The following is a 24686-nucleotide window of genomic DNA, read 5'->3' as shown; positions in this document are numbered from 1 at the left end:
CCTTCCAGACTCTATGTCTTTGCTGAAGAGAACAGTATCTATTCCCCTAATTATACTATCCTCTCTTCCTACTACATTTCTCTTTTCCCCCCCCACTCGAATGGCATTCTGTACCATGTGCTGTGGTCAGTTCACTCATCCGCTCTACAGTCTGTGCCTTCATCCACACCAGGAGCAAGAACCTCATACCTATTGGACAAGGGCACTGGCGGAGACTCCTCCAAAGCTAAATTCCCTATCCCAATACCTGCCTCACTCGCAGTCACACCCTCCTGTCCCTGTCCAGGGTCCAAATTTGATGTATTAGTCTAAGGGGTGTGACTATCTCCTGAAACACAGTGTCCAGATAACTCCCCCCCAACCCCCCTCCCTGAATGCAAGTCTTTCTTTCTTTATCTGTGAGGCCTGGAAGACTATTTGACTTCTGTAAGCATGACATCCAATTCTGTTTGTATCTGATGTCTGCGCACCTTTACTACTAGTATCTAGGTGTATTTCCCTCTCTTAACACAGCAGCACTCACAAATTATAGTGTTCAGTCGGTACCCCAACTAACCCTGTGATCAAACCTGGCACCTTTCTCTCAACTCTCCTTTCCCAGTCTCACTTGAAAATGTACATCTCTATCTTTTTTTCTAGTTCTAATCAAAGGTCACAGACCTGAAATATTAACTCTGTTTCTCTCTCCAGGGATGCTGCCAGACCTATAGAGTATTCCCTGCATTCTCTGTTTATGGCTCAGATTTTCTGTTGTACTTGTTGTATTATGCCTTTGCAGAATGACAGATTTTGTTTGGTAAAGAGCTAGTAATGACTTCTGGGACCCAAATGAATTAAAATCACAGCTGGCTAAATATTCCAATTTTTGGAGAAGTTCTGAGCTACTTTTATAAATGTACATTAACAGGTAGAAAAATAAAATATCATCATCATTTTCACTCTGAGCATGCAACAGGGTGCTGCATGTACCAGAAAAATGTTTCTTTACAAAGAAGCAACAAATATATAAAAAGATTTCACAATTTATCAAATTAACTGAAAGGGGAGTTCCAATTCTGCATATGTACTTCATATCACTAGCTGTATAATAAGTTAACTGTTATTCTAAATGTACTGGTTGCAACTACACCTATATTTAACAAATCAATCATAAACAAAATCTAAAAGAGGCTAAGTTTGCACCAGCAGACTGTGTTATACTAACAGCTATCTTTCAATGACCAGTCAGTATTTACAACAGTAAATTACTTCTGTAGAATAAAATCTTAGAATGTTACTGCACATAAACAGACCATTTAGTGCATGAAATCTATGCTGGTTTCTTTGCACAAAAGTTATTTAATCTAATCCTAGCATCCCTACTCCGCTACCAATAATAATAATAATATGCAGTTTTGTCTTTGCACACTGTCCTGAGTAATCTCTAGGTTGATTTGGTGGGTGCAGCCTGCTGCATACAGAGAACTGGAGCGTGGCGGTGGCATGGGGGTTTCAGTGGAGAAAATGAACAGCAGATGATAGAGGAAGCCCAACAATAAAGTTATCCAGGTTGGAGGGATTGTGGGCTAGGAAATGGCATGCGAGCGGTGGTTGGTGACATGAGTGGCGGCTGGTTGAGGTGGGTGGTTGATAGAGAAAAAGAACAACAAAAGTAAGGCGAATCCAACATCAGTCTGCATGGAGGGATTGTGGAGGGGGGGTGGGCTGATGGCATGATTCTTGGAAATGACATGGGGGACTCACATAGCGCATGCTGCCATGGGGAGGGGGGCAGCATAGGGGGGAAGCAATGGGAGGAATGGGGTGGGAATGGCACAAGGGATCGCAAAGGAAGGATGAAATGGCATGAGATGGGGATTTAAAGAAGTACTGTTGCAGCAAAGAGATCAATTTCATTGGAAATGTTTTGTGGATCTTTGCTAGTCCTGTAATGGTTTACTTTATTCATGAAATACTTAAGTTCTTTTTGAAAATACTTAAGCACCTCTGTTTCAACAACAATTTGTAGCAGAGAATTCTATGTTGCAATCACCCTGTGTAAAGGCATATTTTCTAATCTCTTTAATTGAATGATTTTGTGGTTATCTTAAATATGTCAAGCTTTATTACCATCTTATCCATGAATGGATACATTACCGTATCAGAAGCTTTGGGGAATCGGGAGATAAGTTACTCACTGCAAAATTCCAAACCTCTTGTAGTCACAGTATTGATATGACTGCTCCAGTTCAGTTTCTGGTCAATGGTAACCCACAGAATGTTGACAGTGGGGAATTCAGCAATGGTAATGCCACTAAGTGTCATGGGGATATGGTTAGATTCCCTCTTACTGAAAATAGGCCTGGTACTTGTTTGGGACGAATGTTAATTAGTACTTATCAGCCGAAGCCTGAATGTTGTCCAGGTCTTGCTGCATGCAGGCACAGATGGTTTCAATACCCGAGGAGTTGTAAATGGAACTGAACACTAAGCAATCATCAAGAAACATCCCCACTTCTGAATTTATGATGGAGAGAAGGTCATTGATGACTCAGATGAAGATGATTAGACCTAGTGCCTATTTCCAATAAGAGGGAATCTAGCCATTTCCCCTTGACATTTAGTGGCATTACCATCGCTAAGTTCCCCACTGTCAACATCCTGGGGGTTACCATTGACCAGAAACTGGCATTGGTGGCCAAACATCTCAAGCTCAGGGCATCGCTGCAAGGGTTGCTCAGGGCATCTTCCTTTGTGCTCGGTATGACTCCAAATAGTGGAGTGTTTCCCCCACCGTACCCTGGTTCCCATCAACTTCAGTTTTGCTAGGGCTCCTGATGTCAAGGGCAGTCACTCTCACCTAACCCCGAGACATCAGCCCCTTTGTCCAGGTTTGGACCAAGATTATAATGAAGTCTGGAACTGAGTGGTCCTGGCAGAATCCAAACTAAGCATTGATGAGTAGGTTATTGCTGTGTAAGTGCTACTTGGGAGCACTGCCAACGACTTGCTGATGATTGAAAGTCAAGTAATGGGGTGGTAATTAGCTGGATTAGAGTTGTCCTACTCTTTGTGGACAGGATAAACCTGGGAAATTTTTCACATTGTCCAGAACACAGAGTGCTTTAGTTATACTTTAGTTATGCAGCCAGTTCTGGGGCACCAGTCTTCAAAGGCACCATCAGGATTTTGTCAGAGCCCTTAGCCTTTGCTGTCTCTAGTGCCGTCAGCCATTTCCTGACGTTACGCGGAGTGCTGGAGAACTCAGGAGGTTGCCAAGATGGATCATCCATGCGACACTGCCAGCTGAAGATAGTTGGTAATGTTTAAGTCTTGTCATTTACACTGATGTGCTGGGCCCTGCCATCATTGGGGATTGGGGAGCCGCATCCTCCAGTTAGTCATTAATTATCCACTGCCATTCACATCTGGATGTGGCAGGACTGTGGAGCTTTGATCCAATCCATTGGTTTTGGGATCACTTGGCTCTGTCTATTGCATGCTGCTTCTGCTATTTGACATGCGCCTAGTTCTGGATTGCAGCTTCATCAGGTTGACATCTCATTTTCAGGTATGCATGGTGCTATTCCTGGCATGCTCTCCCACCCTCCTCATTGAACCATGATTGGTCCCTTGGCTTGATGTTAATTGTAGAATGAGGGATATGCTAGGCGATGAGGTTACAGATCATGGCTGTATACAATTCTGCTGCTGCAAATGGTCCACAGCACTTCGTGGATGCCCAGTTTCAAGCTGCTAGATCTGTTCTGAATCTATCCCATTTAGCATGGTGGTAGCATCATACATGACAGAGGATGGCCTCACTGTGAAGGCACGCACATCTGAAATATACATTCAAGTCTGCATCCCTTGCACTTAAGGGAGATGAGTTAAAGGCTGTCCAAGGAGAGTGGCCAGGGTGAGAGAGAGCAATGGTTTTAAGAGAGACAAAAGAATCAAAGGTGGAATTAAGGGTAGCACTACAGTTATGTCATGGTGAATGAAAGACCATAGGCTAGACACTGGAAATTTTGAAAGTACAGTTGTAAGTGAATTGAGAGAGAGCTTTCTCCAGGATAGACACAGAAATAAGTAGGGGTATCTGAACCTTTCACCCTGATACTACACCTCTGCTGCTGCTGCTGCTTGTAGCTACTCCTACCAGATCTGCTGTCATGGTATGTCACGCTCATCTTGTCTTGCGCCATCCTCACACATCCACTGTAGCTTGACTACAACCGTTCTGTGACATCCGTCATCCAACAATGCCTAGGTGAACCTCTCTTTCTGCTGCTCTCCACTTTGCCCTTTAGAAGAGAAATCTGTAGCTTTTCACCTCTGATCAAATGGCTGAAATACCATATCTCTAGCCATGCGTTTATCTTCCTAATCTAATACCCTTGCATTGGCTAACATGATCTTATTAACTTTGAGGTCATGCTTCTTAATCTTAAACAAATAACTGGAACATTTTGCAGAGCCTGAATCCTTTTCCACCCTAGGTCTTTGGTTCTAAATGAACCATAGCTTTTGACAGGCCTCAACCATTTTCAAAGATCTGTGGACCTGCTCTGTCACACGCCCTGGATTCAACTCTCTTTCACAACCACTTTAGAAAATTATTTTATTCCAAAACAAAAGTATATATATGTTATATTTGTTCCTAAAGCCATGAACTGAACACGTAATAGTCTACTTACATTATAACTTCTGCATTAATGCAGTTGAATTAGGATGTGAAGTAGGGAAAATCAGGACTGTATTCACACTAGTTCAACTTTACAGTTCAACTGGCTGGATTTGAAATTGAACTAATAACTGGTTCAGGCAGTCAGTTGGAACATCTGCAAATTTCCAAAACTTCCCAGTGTACAAAAAGCTTGCAGTGCTCTGAAACACATACCTGGGTCAAACGGTGAGAAGGGAACTATTGTGCTCTTAACTCAATAGCAAATGACAAAAAATTTTTAAAGTATGACTATTGTTTTCAAGGATCAATCATGGAGAATTATTATTGAGTGAAATTGATTGAATTAATTTGAGTTTGGTGAGAATTAAGTGCTAATTTTACTGCCATTGATAGTTGCTTATATTTAGAAGACTAAACACACACACAAAAAAAATTTTCCTTACTTCCTGCATGACCTAAAGATAATAAAACAGTGACAACCTACTCTGTGCTGTGCTACCAAGCACTAAGAGCAACAAATACTTCTGCTGCACACGGATCCCTTGATATATTCACAGAATCTGCATGAACAATTCTCAGCTAACTTCCTTGCTGCATAACTACAACAGGAAAATCTGTTTATTGTTGCTAAAGAGCCCAAAAGGGCAATTAGGGTTGGACAATAAATGTTGGCCTAGCCAGGGTCACCCACGTCCCAAGAATAAATAAAAAAAACTAAACAAATTTCTCCTCTCTTAAGTTATGCTTTAGGTCAATGATGTTCAACCTTCATTCAGTCAAGGGTCACTGAAAAACTGAGCTGGACCATGAGGAAATGCATTCAAAAGATTAGGGTTTAGCTATGAAAGGTAATAAACCCAAACCAGACCTGGCAGAAAATACCTTTCTCACCAGCTAATTACACTAGAGGCAGCTCATTCAGCCCATTTTAATTAGTTAATCTGAGATTACCCTACAGGTTCCCCCATATCAACATATGATTTCTTCACGAATGGTTCTAGCCAGCCCACTACTCTACATAGAACTCTATCCATATATTGTGCAGCGAAGAACTTCGTATTAACAATTATCATACATTTTAACTTGTTTCAACCTAGGTCCCTTTGTCTAATATCACAATTTAATTTAAAGTAATAATATGGATTTATCTTTTCCATTCTCTTAACTGTCTCCCCCCTTAAGATGCTCAGATGCCTCCTTTATAGACTGAAAATCTCAGATTTCTTTGTTCTTCCCTCACACCTCAGACCCTGGGGAACAAAGCCTGTAGCTCTTGAATACTTCCTTTGGTGACCAGAACTGGACATAGTGCTCAAGGTCAGGCAGGTCCACAGTATAGTTTAATCATTATTTGTCTATGTTAATTGTTGTTCTGCGTTCTTGGGCTTGGCACTTACTAAGCCTCTCTTAATTTCCTTAACTTTTTCAACACCGTTCATGGAGTACATATAAAGACCATCTTGCCTTTCCATGTGCAAGTGTTTTATATTAAATTATTTAGAAGTTACATGGGCCACCTCACTCCATACTTCCTCCGCAACCCAACAAAACTTATCTAAACAGAATTACCTGGAAAAACTCAGCAGGTCTGGCAGCATTGGCGGAGAAGAAAAGAGTTGACGTTTCGAGTCCTCATGACCCTTCGACAGAACTTGAGTTCGAGTCCAAGAAAGAGTTGAAATATAAGCTGGTTTAAGGTGTGTGGGGGAGGCGGAGAGAGAGAGAAAGAGAGAGAGAAGTGGGGGGGTGTGGTTGTAGGGACAAACAAGCAGTGATAGAAGCAGATCATCAAAAGATGTCAACAACAATAGAACAAAAGAACACATAGGTGTTAAAGTTGGTGATATTATCTAAACGAATGTGCTAATTAAGAATGGATGGTAGGGCACTCAAGGTATAGCTCTAGTGGGGGTGGGGAGAGCATAGAAGATTTTAAAATATTTAAAAATAATGGAAATAGGTGGGAAAAGAAAAATCTATATAATTTATTGGAAAAAAAAGGAAGGGGGAAACAGAAAGGGGGTGGGGATGGGGGAGGGAGCTCACGACCTAAAGTTGTTGAATTCAATATTCAGTCCGGAAGGCTGTAAAGTGCCTAGTCGGAAGATGAGGTGTTGTTCCTCCAGTTTGCGTTGGGCTTCACTGGAACAATGCAGCAAGCCAAGGACAAACATGTGGGCAAAAGAGCAGGGTGGAGTGTTAAAATGGCAAGCGACAGGGAGGTTTGGGTCATTCTTGCGGACAGACCGCAGGTGTTCTGCAAAGCGGTCGCCCAGTTTACGTTTGGTCTCTCCAATGTAGAGGAGACCACATTGGGAGCAACGAATGCAGTAGACTAAGTTGGGGGAAATGCAAGTGAAATGCTGCTTCACTTGAAAGGAGTGTTTGGGCCCTTGGACGGTGAGGAGAGAGGAAGAGGAAGTGAAGGGGCAGGTGTTGCATCTTTTGCGTGGGCATGGGGTGGTGCCATAGGAGGGGGTTGAGGAGTAGGGGGTGATGGAGGAGTGGACCAGGGTGTACCGGAGGGAGCGGTCCCTACGGAATGCCGATAGGGGGGGGTGAAGGGAAGATGTGTTTGGTGGTGGCATCATGCTGGAGTTGGCGGAAATGGCGGAGGATGATCCTTTGAATGCGGAGGCTGGTGGGGTGATAAGTGAGCACAAGGGGGACCCTATCATGTTTCTGGGAGAGAGGAGAAGGCGTGAGAGCGGATGCGCGGGAGATGGGCCGGACACGGTTGAGGGCCCTGTCAACGACCGTGGGTGGAAAACCTCGGTTAAGGAAGAAGGAGGACATGTCAGAGGAACTGTTTTTGAAGGTAGCATCATCGGAACAGATGCGACGGAGGCGAAGGAACTGAGAGAATGGGATGGAGTCCTTATAGGAAGCGGGGTGTGAGGAGCTGTAGTCGAGGTAGCTATGGGAGTCAGTAGGTTTGTAATGGATATTGGTGGACGGTCTATCACCAGAGATTGAGACAGAGAGGTCAAGGAAGGGAAGGGAAGTGTCAGAGATGGACCACGTGAAAATGATAGAGGGGTGGAGATTGGAAGCATGCGGGTACCCATAGCCACACCTTTTATTTGGAGGAAGTGAGAGAAGTTGAAGGAGAAATTGTTCAGCGTGAGAACAAGTGGCTATGGGTACCCGCATGGGCCCCAGCTATGCCTGTCTCTTTATGGGGTATGTGGAATATTCCTTGTTCCAGTCCTACTCCGGCCCCCTTCCACAACTCTTTCTCCGGTACGTCGATGATTACTTCGGTGCTGCTTCATGCTCTCGTCGGGACTTGGAAAAATTTATTAATTTTGCTTCCAATCTCCACCCCTCCATCATTTTCACGTGGTCCATCTCTGACACTTCCCTTCCCTTCCTTGACCTCTCTGTCTCAATCTCTGGTGATAGACTGTCCACCAATATCCATTACAAACCCACCGACTCCCACAGCTACCTCGACTACAGCTCCTCACACCCCGCTTCCTGTAAGGACTCCATCCCATTCTCTCAGTTCCTTCGCCTCCGTCGCATCTGTTCCGATGATGCTACCTTCAAAAACAGTTCCTCTGACATGTCCTCCTTCTTCCTTAACCGAGGTTTTCCACCCACGGTCGTTGACAGGGCCCTCAACCGTGTCCGGCCCATCTCCCGCGCATCCGCTCTCACGCCTTCTCCTCCCTCCCAGAAACATGATAGGGTCCCCCTTGTCCTCACTTATCACCCCACCAGCCTCCGCATTCAAAGGATCATCCTCCGCCATTTCCGCCAACTCCAGCATGATGCCACCACCAAACACATCTTCCCTTCACCCCCCCTATCGGCATTCCGTAGGGATCGTTCCCTCCGGGACACCCTGGTCCACTCCTCCATCACCCCCTACTCCTCAACCCCCTCCTATGGCACCACCCCATGCCCACACAAAAGATGCAACACCTGCCCCTTCACTTCCTCTCTCCTCACCGTCCAAGGACCCAAACACTCCTTTCAAGTGAAGCAGCATTTCACTTGCATTTCCCCCAACTTAGTCTACTGCATTCGTTGCTCCCAATGTGGTCTCCTCTACATTGGAGAGACCAAACGTAAACTGGGCGACCGCTTTGCAGAACACCTGCGGTCTGTCCGCAAGAATGACCCAAACCTCCCTGTCGCTTGCCATTTTAACACTCCACCCTGCTCTCTTGCCCACATGTCTGTCCTTGGCTTGCTGCATTGTTCCAGTGAAGCCCAACGCAAACTGGAGGAACAACACCTCATCTTCCGACTAGGCACTTTACAGCCTTCCGGACTGAATATTGAATTCAACAACTTTAGGTCGTGAGCTCCCTCCTCCATCCCCACCCCCTTTCTGTTTCCCCCTTCTTTCCCCCTTTTTTATCCAATAAATTATATAGATTTTTCTTTTCCCACCTATTTCCATTATTTTTAAATATTTTAAAATCTTCTATGCTCTTCCCACCCCCACTAGAGCTATACCTTGAGTGCCCTACCATCCATTCTTAATTAGCACATTCGTTTAGATAATATCACCAACTTTAACACCTATGTGTTCTTTTGTTCTATTGTTGTTGACACCTTTTGATGATCTGCTTCTATCACTGCTTGTTTGTCCCTACAACCACACCACCCCCTCCACTTCTCTCTCTCTCTCTCTCTCTCTCTCCGCACCCCCCCACACACCTTAAACCAGCTTATATTTCAACTTTTTCTTGGACTCGAACTCAAGTTCTGTCGAAGGGTCATGAGGACTCGAAACGTCAACTCTTTTCTTCTCCGCCGATGCTGCCAGACCTGCTGAGTTTTTCCAGGTAATTCTGTTTTTGTTTTGGATTTCCAGCATCCGCAGTTTTTTTGTTTTTAAAATTATCTAACCCAGTTACTTATCCACTGCCAATATTTAATCTGAATCCTTACTGCTTTCAACATAACTAGTAGCCCTTGGATTGGAACTTTGTCCAATGGTTTTTGCAAGTCTAAGGTGCAACTATCAGCGTTTTGTTTTTCTCTGCAAGTTTCTATTCGAGAAGGGTCATTCATACATAATCACAACATTGCTCTGAAGTGTTTTTGCTTTGCATTAATATTCCTTCTGTTCTGTAAGTGTATAAATTGGGAGTCATGGCCTGAACATTAACAATTGTGTGAAAAGAGACATGTTCTAGACCCTGAAGACCTGGACGTAGATTATGAACCACAGGTAGAGTACAAATAGTTTACACATTGTGACAATAATCTAAACCACATTATTGAGGTAGTGATAACATCATAAAGCCTTGAAACTGTCACTATTTATAGATTTAACACAAAGTGGAATTTTCTAGTACTTACCCTGATTCTTGACTTCTGCAAACTCCTTGTTGTATTCCTCAAGTGTTTCCCGCAGTTTCTGATTCTCTGTTTCTATATCATGCATACGCTGGACTTTGAGCTGGAGTTGTTGTCCTAGATCTAATGCTGGAACAGGATCTGCAAACCAATAACATAAGGGTAAATCAGCAGAGTTAATCCTCTAGGCAAGAAAACAGAAGACAGTAAATGTACAGATATTTTCCTTAACAATATTTATGATTCTGCGGTCTGATTTCCCAGAGCAGCAACAGGCATCAGAAATAGCCTTACACAACTTTAATTAATTGATGGAACTTCATCATTGACTAATGGAGCAATCCTGACCTTCTCCCCTGTACTAAAGGAAGCTTTTGCTCATAACTTGAGTAGGAGCACATTAGTAATTGGAGCGCAAAGTAGATGCATTTTTCAAATCTCAGTTACCAAGAGGTGAAGAAATTTAAAAAAGGACCCCTTGTGATGCTCTACTGCTGCTGAAGGTACGTTAATAATTGGATTTTTTTCTTGGTTACTGTGAATTTTGCAACTTTAAGACTAGCATGCACATTAAATGTGATTAGAACCCACAACCTATAACTGAGTTTATAATTTTTAATGAGTTTAGATTACAATCTTTTACAAAAAGGAACCCTGGTGTGCTCACTATCAGTGGGAAAGTACTGCAATGAAGGCAACTTGGCTTTTGTGATTTACACAGTGCCCATTATGGCTGCTCTGGGAAGTTTGATCACAGAATTTAAACTATTGTTAAAGTACATGTGTATATTTGCTTCAAAACCATCATCCTGAGTATACTGGAAATCAGAAATAAAAACAGAAAATGTTAGAAACATTCAACAAATCTGGCAGTGTTAACGCTTCGAGTCATGACCTTTCATCACTGTATATTAACTCTCTTTCGGTCACTGCTTCAGAGGTGAACTATTGGTTAGAAGCAGCTTGGATGTTTGATACAATCTGTATCAAACACTTTCTGATGTGCCATCATGAGATACCAATCCTGACATATCAGAATAGCAAATTCTTAACTTTTAAATTTCAACATCCTGAAGTAATCAAGCTTCAACAGTAATAAAACCAAGAATAGTTCATGGAGAACATGCCTTATGCAATGTTATGTAATCATACAACATCACATCAGAATTCAAATACTAAACTTATTGAGAGCTCAGCTTAGTTTTTCTTTTGACCAATAACATATTCATGGAAAAAAAGACTTCCCTGAAAAATTAAATGACATTATTTTCAGTCTGTAATAATGGCTCGGATTCTGTGGTGGCAATTATGGCGAAACTGTCATTGTTCACTGTCCTTACCCCACTGAAATTGATAGTATCTTCTGGAATCCGTACATGTGCAGAATAACATGGAAATCCAGAAGTTGCTGTCAGTGATTCTACGTTCCTCCAGAAGGAGCACTGCGAAGGTCCCCCCCAGAGTGCAGCAATCAGTGAATTAACAAAACTTTCTACTTTTACGCTGTTAAGTTTGACTGGAAAACCCTTTAAGGTTGTACTTCATTAAGTGAGGTGAACTGTGGTTTTAATGGTGTACTGAATTCAAAATTTCTGCTAAACGGCTTCACTGGACCTGAAAGAATAATTTCATATTTGTGGTATATCAAATTTCTCTCATATGATTTTTAAAAGTCACATTTTTTAAAAAAATTAAGTTTATGATATTTTAGCTTAATCCAATCATAGCCATTTATTTAGCTATCTGGAAATCGAAATTAAAAGCTAAGGATAATCAGTTCCTACTTCTTCCTAATTTGTCTTCTGTGAGAATATTTCAATGTGACTGATTGCTTATCCTATTTGCTGATATCACTGCTGCTGGACGCCTGCAGATCCTAACTTGGCGCCAGATTTAAATTACTGTCAGGAAAGTGGAAATCCCACAAAGATCGCTAGATCTTTGTAAATAACTTGCTTCAAGTTCAGAGGTGAGTGCTGCTGCTCCACCACTGACTGCAAAAGCCTGCCCAACATTCTTCACAGAAAAGCCTATTTGTCTTAACCTCAGTTTTTTTCATTTAAAATACATATCCCTAATGTCAAATTATATCCCATCAGTAACCCTATTAGAAGTTGTCTGTTGACTGTTAAATCTGCTGAATCTTTATAAAAACAGGATAATTTAAGATGACTTCCATAACCTAGATTTTAAAATTCCTAAACAGTTGCTAACTCAAAACTGGGTTAACAAAATGAAAAGGCAATCGTGCCCAATTACTTCAATATCTCTTCTTTCATCGCTTCTGCATCCACTCCATGGCCGTGATATCTTTGACCAAGCAAAGCATAAATATGGACGCAGTATTTTAACTGCAGCTTCTGTTTTTATTCTTTCCTGGGATGTGAAAGTCACTGGTAAGGCCAGCATTTATTGCCCATCCCCAATTAACCTCAAGAAGGTGGTGATGATGGTGAACTGTCTTTTTACATAGAAAATAGGATCAAGAGTAAGCCACTCAGCCCCTCGAGCCTGCTCCACCACCCATCATGATCATGGCTGATCATCCAACTCAATAGCCTGCTCCCACTTTCTCCCCATATCCTTTGATCCCTTTTGCCCCAAAAGCTATATCTAACTCCTTCTTGAAAACATAATGTTTTGACCTCAACTACTTTCTCTGGTAGGGAATTCCACAGGCTCACCACTCTGAGTGAAGAAATTTCTCCTCATCTCAGTTCTGAATGGTCTACCCTGTATCCTCAGACTGTAACCCTGGTTCTGGACTCCCCCACCATCGGGAACATCCTTCCTGCATCTACCCTGTCTAATCCTGTTAGAATTTTATAGGTTTCTATGAGATTCCCCTCATTCTTCTGAACTACAGTGAATACAATCCTAACCGACTCAATCTCTCCTCATATGTCAGTCCTGCCATCCCAGGAATCAATCTGGTAAATCTTCGCTGCACTCCCTCTATTGTAAGAACATCCTTCCTCAGATAAGGAGACCAAAACTGCACACAATATTCCAAGTGTGGTCTCACCAAGGCCCTGTATAACTGCAGCAAGTCATCCCTGCTCCTGTACTCGAATCCTCTCGCTATGAAGGCCAACAAACCTTTTGCCTACTTGACCGCCTGCTGCACCTGCATGCTTACCTTCAACGACTGGTGTACAAGGATACCCAGGTCTCGTTGCATATTCCCCTCTCTCAATTTATAGTCATTCAGATAATAATCTGGCTACCAAAGTGGATAACCCCACATTTATCCACATTATACTGCATCTGCCATGCATTTGCCCATTCACTCAGCTTATCCAAATCTCTGCATCCTTCTCACAGCTCACTCTCCCACCCAGCTTTGTGTCATCTGCAAATTTGGAGATATTACATTTAGTTTCCTCATTTAAATCATTAATATATATATTGTGAATAGCTGAGGTCCCAGCACCGACCCCTGCAGTAGCCCACTAGTCACTGCCTGCCATTCAGAAAAAGACTCATTTATTCCTACTCTTTGTTTCCTGTTTGCCAACCAGTTTTCTATCCATCTCAATACACTACCCCAATCCCATGTGCTTTAATTTTACACGCCAATCTCTTATGTGGGACTTTGTCGAAAGCCTTCTGAAAGTCCAAATAAACCACATCCACTGGCTCCCCCTCATCTGCTGGTTACAGTCTCAAAAAACTCCAGTAGATTTGTCAAGCATGATTTCCCTTTCATAAATCCATGCTGACTCTGTCCGATTCTGCCACTGTGTTCCAAGTGCTCAGCTATTAAATTTTTTATAATGAACTCTAGAATTTTCCCCACTACCGACGTCAGGCTGACTGGTCTATAATTCCCTGCTTTCTCTCTACCTCCCTTCTTAAATAGTGTGATTACATTAGCAACCCTCCAATATGTAGGAACTGCTCCAGAGTCTATAGAATCTCAGAAGATGGCCACCAATGCATCCACTATTTCTAGGGCCGCTTCTTTAAGTACTCTTAGATTATCAGGCCCTGGGGATTTAACGGCCTTCAATCCCATCAATTTCTCCAACACCATTTCCCTACTAATACTGATTTCTTTCAGTTCCTCCCTCTCACTAAACCCTGTGTTCCCCAACATTTCTAGTATGTTATTTGTGTCCTCCTTTGTGAAGACAGAACCAAAGTATGTATTTAGCTGGTCAGCCATTTCTTTGTACCCCATTATAAATTCCCCTGTTTCTGATTGTAAGGAACCTACATTTGTCTTCACCAATCTTTTTCTCTTCACATACCTATAGTAACTTTTACAGTCAGTTTTTATGTTCCCCGCAAGCTTACTCTCATACTCTTAATTTTTTTGAACTGGTGCTGTCTGTGTGGTGTAGGTACACCCACAGTGCTGTTAAGGAGGGTATTCCAGGAATTTGACCCAGCGACAGTAATATAATTCCAAGGCAGGATGGTGTGTGACTTGGAAAGGAGCTTGCAGGGGGCTATGTTCCAATGACTCCAATGATTTGCACAGGTTTATGCCCTTACTTATTAAACCTGGAAGACTACCATTTAAAAAAAAAGGTTAATTAACTTCTCATCCCACTTTTTAATATTTGTGTTTCTGCAGCTTTAAATCTCTCTGCTCAACTCCTTTTAACGTTTTATTTATCTTTTATTTCCTCTCATTATCTTCCAAATATCTATCACGTCAGATTTCTCCACTATTACTTTCATCCAATGTCTATCTGCCAATCTACAAGCTAGTCTCTGTCTTCTTGGAGGTGCTTAAATATCACTTCACATTTAACTATGCTACATATTTTTGTATTAAATGTCAATTTGGATTTTGAACCTCCTGCAGCCAAGCTCTGGGGGAACTTGCTGGGGGGGGGACTGCTATTCATTGTTCCCCAGTCCAAAACACACACGTTAAATACTACATGCTGTTTGCTTGTTAACCAACTTACAGTTAATGATGCCATGCAACCTGCAATAATGTCTACCTTGATTTTATCATCTATCACATTCTTTAAAGAACCACAGCAAAGTTCTCATTGAGTACATTTATTCATATTTAATTGGCTCTATCATTTCCCTTTAGAGCCCGACTCTCCTGTGAGTGGCCTGGAAACTTTATTTCTAAGAGCATTGACTCAAACTTGCAACCTGAACCTGATAACGACATTGTACACATACATACTTACTTCTTTGCTTGTTCTGACAGGAAGGGACATTCCATAATCCATGGAAACAAGATAATGGTTCCGCTATTGCTCCCATTCACCCTGATTTGGCTGTCGCTAAAGGGCATTAATGACACAGATGGGTTTTTTACAACAATGGTTTCATGGTCATTAAAATTAAAATTCCACCACCTGCCTTGGTGCAATTCAAACCCGGGCCCCCAGAGCATTCCCCTGGGTCTTTGGATTACTAGTCCAGGGACAATACCACAATGTCATCACCTCCCCTATACTTAAATTTAAAAATTTCAGAAAAAACAAAACATGACAGTGCCATAATTCACCTGGATCAAAATTTGATCTTGATCAAAGCAACTGTGTTGGCCATTACCAACATCTGCTCCAGTGGGGGAGAAGGGATGAGTGAGGAAGTCATCTGCACACTTGCCACACTGTCTGATGCCAAAAGCCACGTTGACCTGCGCTCAATCCAAGAGAGTGAGTGAGTATGGGAACAAGAAGTCAAGATGCATTTGAAATTACTGTGAAAACCCAGAAGCAATTTTTAGTGATAGGAATTACAAGGTAACTTGTTGATACGTAACAGTTAGGACAGATAGACAGAAGCTTTTAACAAGATTTGCATGTACGTGTTTCAGATTACTATTGCGTTTAAGGAGCAAAGTGGGGACTTGATAACAATCTATAAGTGCAACAGACAAGGATGAATGTTCAGTTTTAAGATTCTAATTAGAAGACAAATGGGGAAAAGGCAATGCACATTGATGGTGCATTTCTAGATCAATGATTGTATACGGTCAGGAGGAGCTGCATTAATAAGAATTATTTGTTAAAGGTCATTTGTATTTACTTTGTTAAGCCAGGAAAAGACAGACTTCCACTTTATGACTTTCAGACATCTTGTAGTCACTGTTAAAATGCAGGAAAACGTGGCAGCCAACATGTGCACAGGAAGTTCCCAGAAAATGCTCCGTGACAATATCCAGATAATCTCCTTTTGTGATGCTAGTTAAGAAATAAATGTTGGCCAGGACACCAGGGATAACTCTCTGCTCTTCTCCAAGCTAGTGCCATGGTATCTCTTACGTCTCATGAGGGCAGAAGGTACCTTGTCTTATCGTCACATCCGAAAGATCGCACCACTGATAGTGCAGTACTTCCTCAGTGTGACACTGAAGTTTCAGCCCTAATTTTTGTGCTGAAGGCCTGGAGTGGGACTTGAACACAAAACCTTGTCACTCAGAGTAACTGAGTCATTGCTGACACAGGCTTAACCGTGTTGCTGGTGTTGTGGGAGGAGTGTATCTTACTCAAAGAGTCAAAGGGGTTATGGGGACAGTGCAGGAAAGTACCTGAGGTGGAAAACCACCCATTATCTTATTGAATGGCAGAGCAGACCTGAGGGCTATATGGCTTACTTCTGCTCTTATTTCTTATGTTGTTATGCTAGTAACAAAAGCATTTGTCATCCAAGGCACTCAGGTTGTTTGAATGCAGTGGCCTGAAATGTTGAAAGGCCACCACCATCCCTGTCAATCCATACACGCTTGCAAATCAGTTTTGATCCTTTTCTAAGTCATTGGAGAACCACCAAAAAGATCCTGCTGGAGACATATTTAATTGTGTGGTGCAATTACAGAAATTCCCTGGCAACATTAAAAGATTAGCTTCTATAGGATCAGAAACACATCCTGAGGAAGCTGAGCATGAAAGAAATTTTTCATCTAGTCTTCATGTTTCAATGGATGTTACAATTTTCATGACATCCATGCAGATACTGTTTACGTGCAGCTGCATTCTTGATAAAAGGAGAGTGTAATCAGAGGTGCAACTTTCCTGAAGGGATGTGGACCATTGACGAAGATAAATAGATAGATACTTAAAAAAAACAATGTGTAAACAACTCTGAATACATAATGTGTTCAATATGAGGAGAAATGTTTGCATACAAATGGCATTTGCACGCATCAGAGCTGCACGCAAACTGTCAATTTATACTTTGGTGAATATTAAGAAAGCAGGAACTGGGAATACACAAGAACAGCTGGTATTTGCATATATCAGTGCTGCATGCTAAGTCTGCTGGATTGTAGATTTTTACAAACTTTTTATTCTTCTGTATTTGATATATGTACTGCAATTTCAGAAACTAACTTTACTAAAAGTGCCCTGCTACAGATCTCAAGTTTTATTGACACAGTATCTGGGGAAAATATAATGGAAGGAACAGAAGTGATATTAATGGAAATGAAGTTCTCTCATGAGCAATAAACCGCTTGTGAAATCTGAGCATCTTTCACAATGAAGAAATTTCAGTATTTACCAACCAATTATTATTTTTAATATAAAGGTTCACATTTCTCTCTTTATATAGTGCAGCTCACATACAGAGAGCTGTGCAGAATACGAAGGACCCAAGTTCAATCCATAGTCTCTGATCTTAATGTCTGATATTTGATCTTGATGCTAATGAGTTAATTAGAGTGGGAAAATCATTTCGGTTTGGCAATTTTCATCAGTGACAAATAAAGCAAAGTACACACATGTGGCTTTGCAGGTATCATAGAATTGGATTTGGTCATGATGCCTCACTAATGAACTCTCATATCCACACTCACATTTGACTCACATGTAAAGGCAGAAGACCCAAGACCTGGGACTGTATTCCAAGAGTAAGGGTTATCTGTTATCTGTATCAGTTGGCCAAAAACTGGGAGAAGGAAGGAGCTTGTGGGATACTACAAAAGCAGTCTGTCAATCTCAGTGCTTGTAAATCAAGAATTGTTACTTGCAGGTTTTGCTTCACTGGGACCTGTGTCCCAGCCTTGAGGTCTGGAAACAATCAAATTAAAATAGACTCAATTTACGGTGGCTTTTGATTCAAACTGAAAAAAGTCAATTTACAAATATACAGGCTGTGAGAAGGAGCTGGTAATGAAATAGTACTGAGTGACGCAAAGAGTTGTCACTCACGTTTCACATCTGGGGATGCACACAAAACTGTCATAATAGATAGAGGAATGGCAAGGAAAGTCCAATACATGGAGTGCGCATGCTATTCCATGTGGGAATTCCAAGATGCTTCAGAAGTCCTCGATAAGTGTACATGCAAGAAATGTTGACAGCTGCAACAGCTTGAGCTCTGGGTTTCAGAGCAGTTGGCATCACTGGAGCGCACCACAAGATTGAGAGTTTCGTGGATTGCATGTTCATAGATGTGGTAACACCACAGCGTTCATGCATGCTGGGGCATAGGGAATGGATGACTGCTGGGCAGTCAAGCAGGGCCAGGCATGTAATGCAGAAGTACCCTGAGCGCATCTCACTCTCCAACAAGTACTCAGTTCTGAATACTGATCCAATTGATGGTTCATCTGGGGAATACAGCCAGAGCTAAGCCCATGGCACCACGGGTGACTCAGTTGTACAAGGGAGCACGAAGAAGATTAGAGAGCAATAGTGACAGGAAATTAGATAGTTGGAGGAGCAGACAGGCATTGCTGTGGCCGCTGACATGAATCCAGGATGATATGTTGCCTGATCTGATGAAGGGTCATACGGACTCGAAACGTCATCTGTATCCCTCTCTGCAGATGCTGTCAGACCTGCTTGAGATTTTCCAGGTATTTCTGTTTTTGTTCTAGATTTCCAGCATCCGCAGTATTTTGCTTTTATGATATGTTGCCTCCCTGGTGTCAGGATCAAGGAGGTCACTGAGCAGTTCAGAGCACTCAGAGGGAAGGGTGAAAATCCAGTGGCTGTGGCCCACATTGGAACCAATGACTTAGGTAGAAAAGAGGGGTATAGTCCTACAATCAGAATTTAGGTGTGAAATTAGCAAACAGGAGCTCAAAAGTAGTAATCTCTAGATTGCTCCAGGTACCGCAACTGAGTACAGAAATTGGAGGATAAAGCAAATGAATTTGTCGCTGGAAAGATGGTACAGGAAGGAAGGCTTTGGATTCCTGGGGCATTGGAATTTGTTCTGGGGAAGATGGGGTCTGTAAAGGCTGGATGAGTTGCAATTAAACAGTGCCAGGATCAATTTCCTTGTGGGCTGATTTGGTAGTGCTAATGGGAGGATTTAAATTAACTTGGAAGGGTTTGGGAACCAAGAGGTAATACTAGTGAGAAATACCAAGGTGCACAGAATATTGGGAGCAACAGATAGCACTAAAGTAGGAAATAGGTATTTGGTGGGTTGAGCATAAGAGGGTAAGTAATAAATCTAAATTAGGATTGCTGTGCATATTTGTGAATGGGTGAACTGTGGTAATTAAGGTTGGTGAGCTGCAGGCACAGATGTTCACTTGAAAAAATTAGTTTTTTTATTCGTTCATGGGATGTGGGCATCACTGACTAGGCCAGCATTTATTGCCCATCCCTAATTGCCCTTGTTCAGAGGGCATTTAAGAGTCAATCACATTGCTGTGGGTCTGGAGTCACATGTAGGCCAGACCAGGTAAGGACGTCAGATTTCCTTCCCCAAAAGGCATTAGTGAACTAGATGGGTTTTTACAACAATCAACAATGGTTCCATGGTCATCATTAGACTTTTAATTCCAGATTTTTATTCCGCTATCTGCTGTGGCAGGATTCAAACCCAGGTCCCCAGAGCATTATCATATTTCTACTTCTCTTTAGTTCTGAAGAAGAGTCATCTGGACTTGAAACGTTAACTCTGTCCCTCGCTCCACAGATGCTGTCAGACCTGAGTTTGTTTTTGTTTCAGATTTCCAGCATCCACAGTATTTTGCTTTTATCCCCAGAGCATTACCCTGGGCCTCTGGATTACTAGTCCAGCAACAATACCACTACGCCCTTGCCTCCTCATCAGCTGCAGTGACAACTGAGACCTGGACCAGAGGGCTGGATATTAAATGTTCCTGGATACAAGTTGTGCAGTAAAGATAGGAAAGGAAAGGAGGGAGGGTGGCAGTATTCATTTTTTTTAGTTTGTTCATGGATTGTGTGTGCTGCATGGCAAAGCCAGCATTTGTTGTCCATTCTTAATTGCCCTTGACAAGGTGGAGGTGTGCTGCCTTCTTTAACCGCTGCATTCCATCAGGAGTCCATAAGGAGAATACTACAGTGCTAGAGAGGATGTCTCAGAGGGATCATGGGCGGAATCTATTTGGCTAGAGTTAAGGAACAAAAAAGATACAATTACATTTCTCAGTGTAGTCTATAGGCCACTAATCAGTGTCATAGAGGTCTACAGCACAGAAAAAGGCCCTTCGGTCCATCGAGTCTTGCCGGTCAAACAAGTACCTAACTATTCTAATCCCATTTTCCAGCACTAGGCCCATAGTCTTGTATGCTATGGCATTGCAGGTGCACATCCAAATACTTCTTAAATGTTATGAGGGTTTCTGCCTCTACCACCCTTTCAGGCAGTGAGTTCCAGATTCCCATCACCCTCTGGGTGAAAAAATTCTTCCTCACATCCCCTCGAAACCTTCTGCCCTTTACCTTAAATTTATGCCCTCTGGTTATTGATCCCTCCACTAAGGAGAAAGGTTCCTTCCTGTCTACCCTATCAATGCCCCTCATAACTGCATACACCTCAATCATGTCCCCCCTCAATCTCCTCTGTTCCAGGGAAAATAACCCCACTCTATCCAATCTCTCCTCATATCTAAAACTCTCCAGCCCAGGCAACATCCTGGTAAATCTCCTCTGCGCTCTCTCTAGTGCAATCTCATCCTTCCTATAATGCGGATTCCAGAACTGCACGCAATACTCTTGCTGTGGCCTAACCAGCGTTTTATACAGTTCCAGCATTAACTCCCTGCTCTTATATTCTATACCTCAGCTAATAAAGGCAAGTATCCCATTTGCCTTCTTAACCACCTTATCTAACTGTCCCGCTACCTTAAGGGACTGGTGGACATGCACACCAAAGTCCCTCTGATGCTCAGTACTTCCCAGGGTCCTACCATTCATCATCTATTCCCGTGCCTTGTTTGTCCTGCCCCAAGTGCATCACCTCACACTTATCTGGATTAAATTTCATTTGCCACTGATCAGCCCATCTGACCAGCTCGTCTATATCCTCCTGTAATCGAAGGCTATCCTCCCTCACTATTTACCACCCCACCAATTTTTGTGTCATCCGCGAACTTACTAATCAACCTTCCTACATTCAAGTCTCAATCATATGTATACCACAAACAGCAAGGGACCCAACACCGATCCCTGTGGAACCGCACTGGACACAGGCATCCAGTCACTAAAACACCCCTCGACCATCACCCTCTGCTTCCTGCCAGTCAGCCAATTCTGGATCCAATTTGCCAAATTGCCTTGGATCCCATGGGCTCTTAACTTCATTATCAGTCTCCCACGCGGGACCTTATCAAAAGCCTTGCTGAAGTCCAAGGTAGACTACGTCAAATGCATTGCCCTCATCTACACACCTGGTCACCTCTTCGAAAAATTCAATCAAATTGGTCAATCATGACCTCCTCTTAACAAAACCATGCTGATTGCTCTTGATTAATCCCTGCCTCTCCAAGTGTAAATTAATTCTGTCCCTCAGAATTTGCAGGAAAGTACAGGGAAGTGCAAGAATTATAGGGTAATTATAATGGGGAACTTTGATTACCTGAATTTGGACTGAGATACTAGTAGTGTAAAGGGCAGTGAGAGACAAGAGTTCTTAGAGTGTGTTCAGGAGAATTGTCTGCAGCAGTATGTTTCCAGTCCAATGAGAAAGGAGACACAGCTTGACATGTTTCTCAGAAATGAGGTGGGCCAAATGGATCAAGTGTCAGTAAGGAAACATTTTGGGGGGCAGTGATTATTGTACAATAAGATTTAGGTTGGCTATGGAACAGAAGGAGAAGAAGCAATCCAGAGTAAGAATAATTAACTGGAGGAAAGCCAAGTTCAATGGGGTAGAAATGGATCTGACCCAGATAAACTGGAATCAAAGACTGTCAGGCAAAACTGTAACTGAACATTGGGCTGCCTTTAAAGGAGAGATAGTTCAGGTACAGTCCAGGCTTATTCCCGTTAAGGGAAAAAATAGAACAAACAAATCCAGACTTCCCTGGATGGGAAAAGAGATAGAGAATGAGGTGAAGCAGAAACAATGTGCTAATGACAGATGTCAGGTGGATAATTAAATTAAGAACGAGGCCCAAAATAGAAGATTCAGAGGTGAATTGAAAAGCAAATACGAGAGGCAAGGAGAAATTATGAGAAGAAACTGGCTGCTAACTTAAAAGGGAATCCAAAGGTCTGTGGGCATATAAATAGTTAGAGTGATAAGAGGAGGAATGGGGCCAATTAGGGATCAAAAAAAGGATTTATGCATTGAGGTAGGAGGCATTTTGAGGTATTTAATAAATACCCTGCATTTGTCTTTACCAAGGAGATGCAGAGGTAATTCAAGCACTTGAAATTGGTAAGGAAGTGTTTCCAAGTTGTCTGCAATTAAAAGTTGATAAGACACCAGGGCCAGATGAGATGTATTCAAGGATACTGAGGGAAGTGAAAGTGCAGAAATTGCAGGGGCACTGGCCATAATTTTCCAGTCTTCTTTAGACTCAGGCAGAATGCCAGGGGGGCTGGATAATTATGGTTGTTACACCCTAGTTCAAAAATGGGACTCTGGGTCTGGGACAATGGGAGGAGGTGTCAAAGTAGCAGTAATCACATTGCTTAGCAATCACCTTGTTAAAGGCAACCGTGGTTAAAACAGGTGATGGGCATTGGTTCTTCCATCAAAACAATACAAATAGGTTCAGCTGGAAAACTCTGGGGTGGAGGCTACTAGGAAGTCTGTGGTGTTGTCTTGACAATAATCCAGCTTGAAGGAAAAGATGAGCTTTGAACTCATTCTTCCACAACAAGCCCTTATTGTGAGTAACATGGTAGCAAAGGATGAACCTTAAGCTTTGGTGACTGATTGCTCTAAATGAAGCTTTTGGTCTCAATCCTCAGAGAAAAGAAGTGCACTGTTGCTGATAATTTAAATTATGGAATGGTGGCAGGGCGGTGCAAAATTACAAGTTTTGACTATCCACCAAATTTTTTCTGAGTCTGAACCATATCAGCAATGGAAGATTGAAGTTGAGATGTGGACTTGGGTTACTTCCACACCTTGAAAGAAGCAAGGTATGGCTTTGGTGTTATCAATACCAGCCAAAAGTAACATCAGGAGTAAGGTATTTTCAGGGTGAAAAGTGGATGATTTGGATCATGAAGAGGGATTGGACCTTCTGTTACAATTCTTGGATAAGTTTTACAAAAAGGATGAGTTATTGGAAGCATATGAAGCTTGGACAATCTTTGATAGGTTCAGGAAGTCAGTTGATTAGTCCATGGAAAAATATATCATGGATTTTGACAAACTACATAGGAGATTACAGATTGAACTTGAAATTCTGGAGCTGTTCTTGGCGTTTAAGTTACTGGACGGTGCTCACCTTTCCCATGTCATTAGTCTCAGTTCTAATGGGTTCAATTCCGGGGGAAAGAATCTCTCCTAGATCAAATGACTGCTGCCCTAAACAAAATTCTGGGGAAAGTCATGTCCACCACTTTCTTAGCAAATACAAAACAACAATGCTGTGAAACAAATGATGGAGGATTCTATGGGGGCTGAATTTCGAACTCAACCAAAATGTTAGAGGTCAATCAAATATTAGACAAAGATTCCAATACAAAGACAGGGTTAATGACAAGAAGTCTGAAAACAGTGGTAACCCTTGCCAATTTGAGACTCAAGACAAAAAGTACGTTTGGGACGGTAACCATAGGCAGTTAAACCCAAAAAAATGCACAGTGAATGGTTAGTCAGTGTTGTCAGTGTGATTCCCACTATCATCATGCAATGAACTGCCCACAGTGAAATAATTGGGTTTTTGAAGTGACCAACTAGACAGATTCTTCTGAGACTGAAAATGATGATGGTGACTGCCATGATGGAATTGTATTGGTCACAAAGTCTAAATCCAGTGATGAGCACCTTGATAGTCCATTCCTTTAAATGTGCAGTTCTGGACAGTGTTTGCACTTCTACAATGTGTGGCATGGTCTGGCTTAACTGCTATCTGGGGCCTCTCTGAGGCAGACTGATGGAAGGTCAAGGAAGGTATGAAAGCTCTACCTGCTTCAGGGCTGGAGATGATAACAAATTAACATCTTCCAAAAGGGTGGTCCTCGCTTCTAAGATAGCAGTGATTAGTCTGTTTATCAGTACTGATGTGGCTTGTTGCGAGATACTGCTATTGGTCAGTCGATCTGCGATGAAAGAGGCTCCAAGGACGCCAGACATGAAGAACGATTGAGTTTTCCGAGCACGCCCGCTCTGTCAGGCCCTTACTGCTTGCCACCAAGGAAGCCAGAGATTTCTCATCAAGAAGTTCATGAAATTTTCTTAACTGCTGGAAATAAGAATTTGATGGACAAAAAGATCATCTGCCACTTCACCTGTCTTTGCCTCCACCTATCACAGGCCTCCTATCCAGCTTCACCTGCCCTCTTAGTGTCACCATTAGCACCTCCTTTAGCCAGTATCACCACCATCA

At 42.3% G+C, this 24686-nt stretch overlaps 1 protein-coding gene across 7 annotated transcripts in view; it reads right to left on the bottom strand.

The window, feature by feature from the left end:
* Positions 1–24686, bottom strand: part of LOC121282775 (protein CASP-like) — a 698867-nt gene that overhangs the window by 387968 nt on the left and 286213 nt on the right. For all 7 annotated transcript variants that reach the window (XM_041196552.1, XM_041196551.1, XM_041196546.1 and 4 more), the window contains exon 5: positions 9992–10129. In XM_041196552.1, the coding sequence (XP_041052486.1) occupies positions 9992–10129 (138 nt within the window). The remainder of the gene's footprint in view (positions 1–9991; positions 10130–24686) is intronic.

Source organism: Carcharodon carcharias, chromosome 10 (assembly GCF_017639515.1).
Source record: "Carcharodon carcharias isolate sCarCar2 chromosome 10, sCarCar2.pri, whole genome shotgun sequence".
NCBI classification, from domain to species: domain Eukaryota; kingdom Metazoa; phylum Chordata; class Chondrichthyes; order Lamniformes; family Lamnidae; genus Carcharodon; species Carcharodon carcharias.
Note: the sequence above shows the minus strand (reverse complement) of the source record. Positions and strands in the feature narration are given on the sequence as shown.